The following is a 14,708-nucleotide window of genomic DNA, read 5'->3' as shown; positions in this document are numbered from 1 at the left end:
GAAAGCAATTATAAGCCACTTTGAGACACCTTCAGGCAGTCAAAAGTGGAGTATAAAAACAAACTCTTTTTCTTATAAAATGAATGAATTGCATTAATTTTATATAATTTTTCCTTGTTCCATTCTCAATATATCCTAATGGATATTTTTACAGTGTCTCAGAGCAGAGAATATTTGATACAGAGGAATTTAGTTGGCCATTTAGTATTTGCTACTGCACAACACAGAATAATTCTGAATTGCAATTTTGTATGTCAGATTGCACTGGACAGCTAAAATTCTGTATGAAATAGCCAAAATTATTGTAATGGAACCTCTATGACAGGCAACTTGGTATACAGGTTAACCTCTGAGAGCCAGGTTGGAGTAGTGGTCAAGAGTAACGGCTTCTAATCTGGTAAACTGGGTTTGATTCCCCGCTCCCTCACATGCAGCCAGCAGGGTGACCTTGGTTTCATCACAGAAGAAAAAAAGGAATCACAAGGCAGATAATGTAATAGTCCTCTTTGTATTATTAGTAAAGGTCCAAATAATGATAAAGACTCTTTATCATTATTTGAACTTTTACTAATAATACAGAAGACTATTACATTATCTTGCCTTGTGATTCCTTTTTTTTTCTTCTGAGTTTATATTGAGGAATCTACGGTTCTATATTTACTTGGTTTCATCACAGCACTGATAGAGCTGTTCTGACTGAACAGTAATATCAGGGCTCTCTCAGCCTCACCCTGATCAGGGATAAATTCTGGTGCAATCACAACTTCTTGAAATTTCTGTGGGCATACTACTTTCTATGTACAAAGACAGAGGCAGCAATGATCTGGGCTCAAAGTATTCCACTTTGATGATACAACCATGTTTCTTCCTAAGTGGAAGATTTATTTTCCCCTCCTGTTCCAAAAGTGCAAAAACAATAGGGATGCCATTTATGTGGGGGTAGTGTATAGTTTCCTACTCATGAGCTCCAAGTCCCACTGGTGATCTTCACTTCATTGAGGGCAAAAACAAAGTCCCACATTATCAAGATGCTACTTCTGGTTCTGCCCATAAGTGACATCACAGTGCAATAGGAATTCTTCAGCTCTCCAGGGTTTTACCACAGAGATCAAGTAATTCCTAGAGAACCGTGACATCATTTTGGGTACTCATCTGGAGGATCCATTGCTTCTCAAGTCCCTCTCCATCCAACAGATAGTTCTGCTGGTTGCCAGTGCTGAACTAGCAATCCTAAAAAGCAGTTCTGTGGCACAAGATATACCTGAGAGAGCAAACCTGACTACAAAGGCTAATATAAAACTTCTGAATTAGGCTGCAAATTAACATTGGGATAAACAGATCCAAGGCTTAACGTGTGTAATCATGGTATTTGAGTATGGGTAGGTTGGCTCTTTGGGTAGGTTTTGACTCTTTGGGAATCAGTGTGTGTACACATGCAAGGGAGAGGTTTTAAGTCTTGCCATATTTCATCTCCTCAAGGGAACTTACAGTGAAGGAGGAAAAGCTTTGTATATGCCACTTCGGAGGATGGGGTAAACCAAAATACTAGAGGCTTTGGGGTAAACCAAAATACTTCATATGCTTCATTCTCCTCCACACATACCTTGTGGTAGGATAGTCTCCTTGCTTTGCAGATTGACTTTTACCTCTCCCAGAGTTTTTATATAAAAAGAACTATGGGCCTAGATAAGTAGTGAGAGATCTGTGCAGAGAAGGGTCCCCATACTGAGTATCTGAGATCCCTCCTTATCTAAAAAGCAAGTGGAGGACGGATAGAGTCCACTTGTTCATGTGCAGAATGAATGTCTTTTAATGAAAGAACAGATAGGGGAGAGAAGTCCTGACTGTGCTTGAAGATTTTTATACTGCTAGGATGTGGATACTTTCTGCTATTCACACAAGAGTTGAGAATATTACAACAAATATTAAAAAATCCAAACAGAAGTTTATAAGAAAAATAACTGTAACTGAATGAAATGTCTTTGCACATTCTTAAGAAAAGACCCTGACAAAAATACCAAATCATGTAGTAGCATTTATGTGCTTTTTGGACATAATTCTTGTTAGTTGACATTTGTGATAATGTGTTATCCAAAACTGTAGCTAATGGAGGGTGTCTTCTACTTCCCCCCCCTAGTGTAAATAGTAATCCTTTTAATGCTAACTATGCAGTAGAATCCATGGATACTTTTAACACATGTTAGGGTTATGCTGGAAGCCAAAATAATGTTAGCATGCTGTGAAGCTTCCAGCATCATCCAGGATTTGAATATGGAATGTCATCTAATATTTGAAGAATATATTTGGCAATATGTGTTGTAATATGTTGTGAAGTTGAATTAGGACTCTGATGAATTAATAACAGTCAAATAATTTAAAGTTCTCTGAAATTTCATGTTTTGTATAAGATATACCACTAAAATTGGTATTGCAACCTTCTGGTGGAAAAACCAATTCCAATTATGAATCGTTGGAAGTATGATTTTGTATTTACTTTTCTTCTTATCTGGACTTAAAGTGACAAATCCAAATAAGCAAAAAATTAAGTAACAAATCTGGAAGGAAAACGGATGTTTCTGATTAAGCAGTGGAATCATAATGGAGAGTGAAGAACATGACACTTAGTCTTTTAAATTAGCTAGGGAATAACTGAAACAAAATACTTTATTGCAATTTTACTCCTTGTTTGTTGTATGTGGTTAATCTATTTTGTGTGTGTGTGAGGGTAATGCATGCCATGCGTTTTACAATTGCATGCAATGTGTGTAGATTATAAATTTTGTTTGTATGTGTTCTGTGGATATATTTGCTGAAATTAGTGCATGAATGGCTTTGTTTGTCTTTTGGTTCTTTATCAGAGTTCAGTGCAAAGATTTCATCATTGGATAACTTGCAAAGTAACAGTGAGTTCATTTGAACAGCCTGCCTACTTATCTTCTACACCTCAATCTGGCTGGCTAGTGACAGAAGATACAAAATCTTTAGAAACATATGAATGATACCTTAAATCTAAAGGATGTAACTGATGAGTCCAAATTTCTGAGATAAATATTAATAGCCGCTAAATCCTTTATCCAAATGGCAATTCCAAACTAATTTGGAAGGAAGAGAATATTGTTCTTAAATTCTATAGTTTACAGATTTTTCTGCATAAATTTTGTTTCTATGCTGCTTTTCAGTGAATTGGCTCACAAAATGATTTTCATTAATATGCAGTCTTCAGTTTGAAGTACAAAGGAAAAAGAGAGGCTGACATAGGGAACCCAAAGTTCTATTTAAAACAAAATGAGTATTTCTGCCTAATCACTAGCTATATTTGGGTCTTAAGAATTACCTTGACTATTACTCTTACACTTCTTGATTATACTCCAGTAGCTATCATATGTTTCTGATGCCAAAATAAAAATTTATATTCTTCAGGCTGAAATAGCTTTAGCTGACTAGATGGGCCATGGGCCTCATTCTTTACCTCAGTTATTATTGTCAAGCTTACCCAAGTCAAGTAATCCTTTTGATAGACTTCAGAGGTCATCCACTGTGATATACTTCAATTACTGTCATTAAAAGAACTATGGCTACTTCTGCTAGCTTGTTTAAACAGTGCTTGAGCTAGTGAACATTTCAACTATCAAAGTAATTTGACAGCCTCGGTTATCAGGCAACCTTAAAATAGTGGCAAGCAATAGTTTGATAAGTGAATTAAAAATTGCTGCTAAATGAGATTATATTGTAGTCATTCATCTTAAGATAGCATTAGAAGTTTGAAATAGTTTTCCTTTTATATAGAGATTCCATGATCCATGATGGAAAAACTACTGAATTTAGAAATTTTTCACTTCTTCAGATATAGCCATCTGAAGAAATGAGCAGTGACTCATGAAAGCTCATACCCTGCCACAAATGTTGTTAGTCTTAGGTGCAACTGGACTCTTGTTCTTTGTTACTGATACAGATAGACTAACATGGCTACCAATCTTGTTCTGTGTCTTAGAAAATTCTCATTGCATATTTTTGAGTAATTAACACTTTTTGCTTGTTCTGATTCATCAGTTATGATTTTTGACATAACCCTGTTCTTACGTGTGCCAGCATAACTGAAGTAGTACAATTTTGGAAATATTTAAAAGTTCGCATATTCAAGTTCCCATTATCATGAGAGGTCTTACTGTTTTAGGGAGGTATTTATTGTTATGTGGGAATATATTTGTTGTAGCTGCCCATTGCACTTTTTTTTTTAAACAGACCATCAATAGGGGGAACAGTATTGCATTTTATACACTGTCATATATTTGTTTTATTACTTGCCTTTGTTCTATAGTTCAGTCTTGGCCATAAAACAGAACTGGAACTGTGATGCATATGACTAAGCATGGGCATGTACTAAAGTGGGCGGTTTAGGATGGCACAACACCCAAACCCCAAATCTAATATGCCCAAACAGACCCTGCCTGAATTGACCTGGTTCCGTTTCCCCTTTCTCCTAGCCATGGCTTGCACCCAGGAAGGGTTAAATGGCCATCAGCCTTTAAGTCTCTGTTTTTGTTCTCCCCTGCCCCTTTTGGGGGGGGGAACAAAACTGAAGGGTTAAAAGGCTTGCAGCCATTTAAACCTAACAACTGACTGGTGGACTAGTTGAGTTGTTGGGTTTAAATGGCTGTGATCCATTTAACCCTTCAGTTTTGTTTCCCCCCTTTGAAAGGGGGACCAAACCAAAGTGTTAATTACCTTCCAGCTAGCCATTTAAACATAATAGCAGCATGGCATACTCTTTGTGCTTGCCAAGTCAAGATGAACTGGAACTAATCTTAAATTTAGAAGAATTAATTCAAATACAGTTTTTAAAATTGCACCTGGCTTTAATGTATAATTAAAGGTCAAAAGGTTATTGCTGTCATCTATTACATTTTTGTTTTGACCCCAAACATATTTGTTTCTTTGTCCTCATTTACGTCATCAAACAATTAGAGTCTCAGTTTGAACTGTGTTTCATTGTGAATGGTGCTTGTAATTGTTTGATGTCAGTCTTGTGTAGCTGTTTGGAATGTGCCTGTTGTTTTAGTAGCATTAGTATGTGCTTTGCTCCTTTGGAAGACAATCGGCCTCCCTCTTCTCTGTGAATAAGTAAAAGGTGATTAAAATGCTCTATTTCATTTACAGACAATGCTAATGAGGAAGAGTTGGAAAAGATCAAGTAAGGTAATTCTTAGCATGTGGTCTTGAGAAGAAAATGTGTAACATTTTGTTTGTTGTGACACAAAGATGAAAATCTGTTCTGTAATTTTAATAATGTAGGAGGACTTTATAAGAAATTCATTTGTGTTATAGTGCAGCATTTTAAAGGTGTCTTCCTTGCACAATTTTTGAATCATTACCTAGATGTGGTAAGGAGGACCAGTTTACATTAAGATCTACTTCATATATTATTTGCAAAGGGTCTGAATTGGTAGCTACCAGTTTTTGTATTTTCCTTGAACATAGAACATTGTTTTGTAAAACCACTTGGTGTACATACCATAGTTTCCATCATCTGCCTTTCAGTCAGGACAAGTTTAAACATATAATCAAAAGCATTTTGCTCCAATACCTGATCAGACCCTTGGCTTTTCTGCCACAAATGGTGGCAGAAGAGGTGGTGATTTGTGTTGGGAAGTAAGAAGAACAGAAAGGGGCTCAACAACCAAGGGGCTCAACAGTCTCTTTCTCTGACTTTGCTTCTAGTTCTGATATACACAATCTTCCTCACTTTCTTGTTGTGTTTAAGCATTGCAAAATCCTAGGGTTGCTTGAACCCTTGCAACTCATGTCTTAATTGCCAGTTGTGAATAAACCTCAGATTGATTGCTGATCAGATAGTGTGATCCCTGAGCCTTTTGTTGGACCTTCCTGGGTGACACACTGATATCTAGTGCAGCAACACACACTTGCATGAGTGTGAGAGCAAAGGAGCATGGGAATTGTTTTTTCCAGATGACTGCTGAAGATTTTCTTCCCATTTGAGGATTCTGTTTCAGCATATAACACCCCCCCCACACACACACACTGCTAAACATCACTTTAAAATGCAATACAAATTGGGGGGTCTTTGTTTCAGCAGTTGAAACCTAGCCTCACTTGACCCCAAGTGATTTCTTCCTCATCCCCTAAGAGATTTCTTTCCATCTGCGGGCTCTGTTTTGTGACAACCTTCTAAGACAACATTGTCTGCATCTCCCTAAATTTAGCAGTGACTAACTGAAGCATGTGCAAAACTTTTAGTCTGTTAGTCCTTCCTTGGATGGGCACCTGGAAATTCTATAGTGAATTGGACAGTCAAGAAGAATCCTTTTCATATGATCAAATTATGTTTTATTCAGACCAGATGGTTATAGTTCCTCAAAAAACAGTATAAAAATTAGCAGAACAAAGGTCTATACCCCATGGAGATTACAGTATAAATGTAGATTGTGGTAGCAGAGAGAGCGGCAAAAAAGTTAGAAGCCAGACAAAGTAATTGAAAAGAAGAACCTCCATGGTAAGGCCTGTCAAAAACACAAAAACCCGACTTATAGTGTAAGAAAGTATTCTCATCCTAACTCAACCCCCTCCCCCACTGTTTCCTTTATGCAGAGAAGGGACAGTCTCCTGGAAGTATTTCTCAGGAGAGAACATACAAACTGGCTCTCTCAAACTTCGAGGGAGCTAATTTGGTGTAGTGGTTAGGAGTGCAGACTTCTAATCTGGTGAGCCGGGTTTGATTCCGCTCTCCCCCACATGCAACCAGCTGGGTGACCTTGGCCTCGCCACGGCACTGAGAAAACTGTCCTGACCCAGCAGTGATATCAGGGCTCTCTCAGCCTGACCCACCTCACAGGGTGTCTGTTGTGGGGAGAGGAAAGGGAAGGTGACTGTAAGCATATAAGAACCAATTCTCCTTCTTCTTCTATTATATAACTAACAATAAAATGCACAGATTCAAGTGGATAGCCATGTTGGTCTGAAGTAGCACAACAAAATTGGCACCTTTTGGCACAAAATTGGCACAAAGTCCAATGGCACCTTTAAGACCAACAAAGCTTTATTCAAGGCATGAGCTCATGCGTTGAATAAATCTTGGTTGGTCTTAAAGGTGCCATTGGACTCAAATTTTGTAATAAATTGCAAGGAATGAAAGAAAAAATTAATTAAAAATAATTAAAAATTAATTTAGCTAAGTCATAGCCTTTTTAAACTCATGATGAAGTAAGCGATGCAGGGTTTAGTATCTCAGTGTACAGGACGTTGGAATGATGATTTTTAATTTTTCTGCTATAACCACAAATATTTTTTACTGTTTCTCTGCTGTTTGTTTTGCACATATAGTTTCAACAATAGATCTCCCGTTATTATAATACTAGCTTCTAAGCCTTTTCCTAAGAATGGGCCTTGAAAGAGTTCCCTTCCTGGCACCCGGCCAGGCAGCTTAAGGTGGCTTTGGGCCACACCTTGCAGCCAGATCAAGTGGGGCGGGTGGGGGTTGGCCAACTTGTTAGCAGGCCCAGGACAGAGCTCCTTAGCAGGCAGTCAGCAGGCCGGGAGGCCATCGTTAGCAGGCTGGGAAGCCTTTGTTAGCAGGCCCTGCTTGGCAGGCCAAGAGGCCCTCATTAGCAGGCCCTCCACCATGATCCTTTGCCCAGGGCCCTCTCCCCTTACCTGCTGCCGGCTCCCGGTACAGAGGCGCGTCTGAGAGCAAAGAGGCTAGAGTCCAGGGATGGAGGGTGGGAGCTGCAGGGGCAGGGCCAATCAGCTGGCTGCACCATGATTGGCCCTATTCCAACTTGGACAGCCAGATATGTTCTACCCCCCAGACTGTTTCATAAATATATAGAGGAACCATGGATAAGGATATTCATAAGTCTTCCAACAGTGGATCTAAAATCCTGAATGATATGGGTTATTTTCATAGGAACAAGTGCATGAGAGAAATGGCATTGAAAGACTTCATTTCTGTTCACATTGATCTCTCTCTTTTAATCAAAGCCCCAATGGCTACAGTTCATAAATATAAATCCATAAAATCACAAAATAATGCCTAATGGGTAAGATTCCATAGAGGATTTCTGCTGAAATGTGTGTTTGTATATATGTTTAAGTTTGGTGTAATTTTTACTCATTCAGCATTCCCCCCATCCCCATGCTGCACTCCCAACATCCTCTTATACAGTCTCCTAGGGGTCTCCTTTTACCCCTAGAAGAACATTTGGGTATTTTGACTGCATGGGGAGTGGTGGAGAAGTCACAGTCTTGCCCTTCAGACACAGTTCAAAAAATGCTCATTTAAGCAAGTCATAGTAGATGTCAGCTTTTTAGGCCTGCTCATTGTTTTACTGTTTTAGCAAACAAAAAATACATGCTATTGGTTTGCTAGAACCGCATGCGATTCGTTTAGCACTCCTAGAATTCTGTTGTGTGATGCAGGTCTTCAGTGTCTGCATTCATATGGCCAGTATGATGACAAAGGTCTGTTTGAACCAGATACATGTTCCTTAGGTAAAAAATCATATCTTATTCTGTACAGCCAAGCACATCAGCAGAACCAGAAATATCCAAGTTAGCTGGCTGAGCTGTCAAAACCAGAATGGAGGAGAATGATCATTTTATATTTCAAGAAATTGCACATTCTCTCCCCCCCCCCCACATTGCCTCTTGAAACATTCTCAGTCATTTCTGCTATTTAGATGAAGGACAAGATCATCCTTTAGTGGCTCCATAGCCTTCCAGGCTGCTGTTTGCTCTCTTGTTCCCTAGCAAAAAGGATTAGGTGGGCACCTAGAACAATTAAATGGCGAATTATTTTCCCTCTTGTAGGTTGTAGGTTGCTTTAGCATGCGTTGGGCTGATCCTGCATTGAGCAGGGGGTTGGACTAGATGGCCTGTATGGCCCGTTCAACTCTATGATTTACTCATTCAGCATTCCTCTGATTCTGTGATTCTGTTTCTGTTTTAATGAACTCTCCATTTGAGTCTATTCATGAGATTCCAGTTAAGGTGCTGACCCGTAAGGTTTTGTTTGTCAGTTATTAAAACTGTCACTGAACATGAGTCAGCAATGTGACTCGGTGGCAAAAAAAGGCAAATGGGATTTTGGGCTGTATCAAAAGAAGTACAGTGTCCAGATAGTGCAAGGTGATGGTACTGCTTTACTCTGCTCTAGTTACACCTCACTTAGAATACTGTGTTCATTTTTGGACAACACAATTGAAAAAGGATGTAGACCAACTGAAGCACTTCCAAAGGGGGACAACAAAAATGGTGAGAGGTTTGGCAACCAAGGAAAGGTTGATAGAGCTTGGTCTGTTTAGCCCGGAAAGAAGATGACTAAGTGGTGATATGATAGCCATCTTCAAGTACTTGAAGGGCTGTCACATAGAGGATGGAATAGAGTTGTTTTCTATTGCGCCAGAGGGTCAGACCAGAACCAATGGGATGAAATTCATTCAAAAGAAATTTTAGCTAAACATCTGGAAGACATTCCTGACAGTTAGAGTAGTTCTTCATTGGAACAGTCTTCCTCAGGAGGTGGTGAGTTCTCTTTCTTCGAAGTTTTAAAGCAGAGATAGATAGCCGACAGAAATGTAGATTCTGTGAGCTTAGGCAGATTGTTAAGTGGGTGCGCAGAAGGGATTGTGTCAGTGCTTGACTCTGGTGGCCTTTCTTGCATGCCCAGAAAAATACTGATCACAATTTTGGGGTCGAGAGGCAAATTTCGTCCAGGCCAGACTGGCTTTGGGAGGGGAAGCATCTGGACATGGAATTAGGGTCGCTATGGGTGGTCAGGTAGTTCTGAATTTCCTGCATTCTGCAGAGGGTTGGACTAGATGACTTTGGAGGGATTTTTGATTCTATGACTCACTAGTCCCTGATCTAAGTGGGCTGCTAGGTGTGTGTATCTTACAGAAAGACAAGGCTGTTTTAAGGACTGATGGGCTAGCTAGGGCTAAGGTCATTTGCATGTATAATGGGGCTGAAGGAATAGTAACGTCACAGCTTTTTCCAGTCATTATAAGACTGACTTGGTCAATTATATGTTCTTTGTGCATAGAGTTGCAACAAGTACTGTATCTCTTCTTGATTTGTGGGGAATGAATACTTTTGGACAATCCTACCAGTCAAAGATGCCCTCCTCTTCTCAATGGACATCGGACCCCAATTGTTTCTTTAACTCACTTAGTTTCACAGCATCACAGGGTTGAATGGGGTTTTGTTCTGCTATTTTGCAGGAAAGTAGGATTGCATGAGAATGTAAACCCCCCTTCCCATAAAATAAATCCCACATACACACATGCATCGGAACCTTTCCACTGTGGCTGTGTTCCCCACGGGGAGGCATTTTTGGGCAGAGCTGTTCCATTGCCAAAATGTGTCCCCCTACAGACACAGAAATTGGCACACCAGCTCACACCACTGAAATGGTGTGGGGACACAATGAATAGTGGAGCATGCTGCTCCACCACAATGCTCTAGCAGCAGCCTAATGTGGCTGCTGCCATGCACGATGGGTCTATGGGATTCTTTTCTACTTAAAACTACAAAATGTGGCACCCTCCTGGAATCAATTTAATCTTTCTTTTATCAACACAGAGTCTGTTGTCAATACAGTGCTGTAGCTGGACAGAGATGGTGGGAGAATGTTGAAAAATTGGCGTCTACTAAAATAAAATGTAAGTCCAATGGTACCTTAAAGACTAGCTTTTAGTATTATCTTTCATGAGTCAGAGTTTACTGGTCCTCATATGCAATGAAGAAAAAATAAATTTCCTCATATTTATTTGGGCAGTTAGACAGGGGTATCTAGGGAACAGGGAGGAGAGGGCAGGTAGAGGTCTAGGATCATCTATCAGATGTGATTCTCTGTATTTAACAGCCTAACCCATTCCATCTCCTTTCAATGCAGATGCCTTTTCTTTCCCCTCCTTTTCCAATTTGTAATATGATTAATATAAATAAAATTATTTTTTTCATTGTATATAAGGAAGTGAACTATGACTAACTTTGACCCTGTGTTTTATATTTTTATGATTTTAACCTGCTGCGAGATGGTTCCTGATAGCAGCAGGAAATAACTCTACATGATAAATAAATAATGAAAGCTCATACTGGAATATATATTAGCTTTTAAGGTGCCACTGTACTTCTGTTTTATTTTGCTAAATAGGCTGATATTGTTACCCCTTTGGAACTGCCATCCACTTCATGCTCTATCACCAAAAGATATAAGAGAAGCTCAGTTCCTGGGCACTGCTACAGAGGACACAACTGTTTCCATATGACTGAATGCTTCTCTCAGGATCATAACTAGACACAAAACCTCTCATCCATTTCTTGTGTGGCCAGCTCTACCATCCACCCTTGCACTAAGGCACAAGTGAAAGGAAAATTAATCCTTTCTATCTTCTTACAGGTGTTTGAACTGATTTCAAAGTTCAACATCTTAATAGAAAGTTGTGAAAAGAGACTTTGCTGTCATGCTTAATTTAATTATATATCACAGTCCCCAATTATTTTTATGGAATGGTTATCACTGTTACATACACTTATTAAGGAAATTAAAATTGTCAGTCATATGAAAACCTTCACAGCTTCCAGTGGACTTTGTGTAACATAGAATCATATGTTTACAGTGCTCAGCAAAAGGGGAATAATTCCTATCATGCTGGTGATCTGAATGTGCACAATGGATGGAACCTTCATCATAAAATAATAATGGAGCTCTTTAAAGGACAAAAGATACAGATTACCAATGATGTATTAACTTACTTTGAGAGCAGAAAGTATATACACATGGATGTGCAGAAGTTTTGCCACTAGGTTAGAGAGCAATTGATGCAAATTACAGCCAATGTGCTTCTTTGGCAGGGAGGTCTGGTCCAATGTGCACTTTAGCTGTTTAACTCTAACTTTTTAAAACATTCAGCCTGCTTTGGAAACAAATCACAAAAAAAAGTTGTTTGGAATTGAGCTAAAAATGGGATTCTTTCTACACATGAAGTTTCAGACCCAGAGTTTACGTCTGTCAGACCTGCACAGGAAATCTCAGCTATGGAGAGGGATAGTCAGTGTCACTTTGATTGAGGGTCGTGAACTCAAGGCCATGGATCCAAATGGACTCAGCGATCCCTATGTGAAATTTCGGCTGGGACATCAGAAGTACAAGAGTAAGGTAACTTTTTTGAACAGCATCCCCAAGTGTTTTTAATGTATTCATAGATTTTGTGTGATGTTAAGTGGAATCCCTAGAAAACTCATATTTTTCATCCTCCCAAACTGAACTTCTAAATAGCCACATTTAAAATTGTTAAATCAAAGGAGGGGTAATAGAAACACCAGTAGCTGCCATAGCTCTAGATCACAATATAAAGAGCTATAGTATCAAGATTTATATATGTCTAGCAAGACTTTAGGCTTTTCCTCTTTAAACAGGAGATTACACCACATGCCACATTTTCTCCCAATGCAGTTTTACACAGTTCTTTTGAAACATTGAGCATCAAAAGCAGTTTGTCATGAAGGTTTAGTTGAGAACTGGAAATCCCCAAATCCCACTGAACATTTGGCCTTTCTTGTAATTCTTTGTATTCCTAATATCTTAAAGCTATGGTTGTGTTCCGGATCCAAAGACTCCTTTAAGTGTGACCATGGGATTGAGCATGCTCAGAAGAATTTGAAGGTTTTTTTTTCTTTGATCAGCAGGTTTTCATGTCATAATATTTTAGGAATGAGCAATTCTTTCATTCAAAGAGGTTGGATATGGGGAACTAGAACACATGAGAGAGTGTTCGAAAAACAGGAGGACAGAACTCTTTGAATCTTGGCTATTATCTTGTCTCAGATGAAATTAGTTTTTAGAAATATGGTATTTATATTTTCTACTTCACCATCTGTTTGGTGAGAGCAAACATTTTGCCTTTTTTTCTGCTAAGGCAAAAAACAAAACAGAAAACCCTGAGGAATTTGGTCCCAAATTCTCTAGAGTGTCAGTTCCAGTAAAGATACTTTTTCCTATTTGTTCCATTACATTCAAGCACTGAGGTCCTGCTCAGGGTCCCATTTTGTTTGGACACAAAGTTGGCATATCTCATAACCTCTCCAGTAAATGATATCATGCGATGGCATTTCCCAAATGATAAAAACATGCCAAGTCTTTTGAATGAAACTGTGATTTTGTTATTTCTGTTTCTGTTAAGACTAGTTATCTTAAGGCATTGTATTAGTTTGGTGTTGGCCTTTTAAAACTCTGCATGGTCCTTCCCTGCCACTGACATCCTGCTTCAGGTTCCATTCTCTCGGGAGACATAAGTACTACCTACCAGGATTAGGGTCTTTTGTGTTAACCCAAGCAATGTGGAAAACATAACCCTAGGGATTCAATATCCAACCTTTGCTTGAAGACTGCCAGTGAGGGGGAGCTCACCACCTCCTTAGGCAGCCTATTCCACAGCTGAACTACTCTGACTGTGAATTTCCCCCCCTGATATCTAGCCTATATCGTTGAACTTGTAGTTTAAACCCATTACTTCACGTCCTTTCCTCTGCAGCCAATGGGAACAGCATCCTGCCCTCCTCCAAGTGACAAACTTTCAAATACTTAGAGGGCTATCATGTCCCCTCTCATCCTCCTTTTCTCCAGGCTGAACATTCCCAAGTCCCTCAACCTATCTTCATAGGGTTTGGTCCCTTGGCCCCAGATCATTCTCGTCACTCTCCTCTGTACCCTTTCGATTTTATCTACGTCCTTCTTGAAGTGAGGCCTCCAGAACTGCACACAGTACTCCAGGTGTGGTCCGACCAGTGCCGTATACAGTGGGACTATGACATCTTGTGATTTTGATGTGATGCCCCTGTTGATACAGCCCAAAATGGCATTCGCCTTTTTTACCCCTGCATCACACTGCCTGCTCATGTTTAGCTTACAATCCACAAGTACCCCAAGGTCTCGTTCACACACAGTGTTACCTAGAAGCATATCCCCCATCCAGTAGGCATGCTTTTCATTTTTCTGACCCAGATGCAGAACTTTACACTTATCTTTATTAAATTGCATCTTGTTCTCATTTGTCCATTTTTCCATTATGTTCAGATCTCGTTGAACTCTGTCTCTATCTTCTGGAGTATTTTGTGTCATCTGCAAACTTGATGAGTAGTCTCTCCACCCCCTCATCTAGATCATTAATAAATATGTTAAAAAATACCGGACCGAGCCCTGAAGTACCCCGCTACTCACCTCCCTCCAGTCTGATGAAACACCATTGACAACAACTCTTTGAGTGTGGTTCTCTAACCAATTCCCCTTCACCTAACTATCTGAAAATCCAGATTGCAGTCCTTCAATTTATCCATCAGAACATCATGGGCAACCTTATCAAAAGCTTTACTAAAATCCAAGTAAACGACATCAACCGAATTTCCACGATCCAGCAAACCTGTTACTTGGTCAAAAAAGGAAACCAGGTTGGTCTGACAAGACCTGTTGAGAGACAAATCCATGATGGCTTCCTTGGATCACCAAATTGTCCTCCAGATGTTTGCCGATCGCTCCCTTTAATATCTGCTCCATTATCTTCCCCACAACAGAGGTCAGACTCACTGGTCAGTAGTTTCCCGGGTCATCCTTCCTCCCTTTTTTGAAGATCAGAATACCGTTTGCTCTCTTCCAGTCCTCTGGGACATCTCCAGTCCTTAAAGAGGTCCCGAAG

The 14,708-nt window shown here is 39.6% G+C and overlaps 1 protein-coding gene across 7 annotated transcripts in view; it reads left to right on the top strand.

Annotated features, from left to right (window-relative positions):
- MCTP1 (multiple C2 and transmembrane domain containing 1) overlaps positions 1-14,708 on the top strand; it is a 253,452-nt gene that overhangs the window by 86,006 nt on the left and 152,738 nt on the right. For 6 of the 7 annotated variants that reach the window (XM_077347620.1, XM_077347616.1, XM_077347614.1 and 3 more), the window contains 2 exons: positions 5,158-5,196; positions 12,005-12,175. In XM_077347620.1, coding sequence (XP_077203735.1) covers positions 5,158-5,196; positions 12,005-12,175 — 210 coding nt within the window. The remainder of the gene's footprint in view (positions 1-5,157; positions 5,197-12,004; positions 12,176-14,708) is intronic. The other variant, XM_077347615.1, reaches the window with a different exon arrangement.

The sequence above is a fragment of the Paroedura picta genome, chromosome 7 (genome assembly GCF_049243985.1).
Source record: "Paroedura picta isolate Pp20150507F chromosome 7, Ppicta_v3.0, whole genome shotgun sequence".
NCBI classification, from domain to species: Eukaryota; Metazoa; Chordata; class Lepidosauria; order Squamata; family Gekkonidae; genus Paroedura; species Paroedura picta.
The sequence above is the reverse complement of the archived record's forward strand: the minus strand, read 5'-3'. Positions and strand labels throughout refer to the sequence as shown.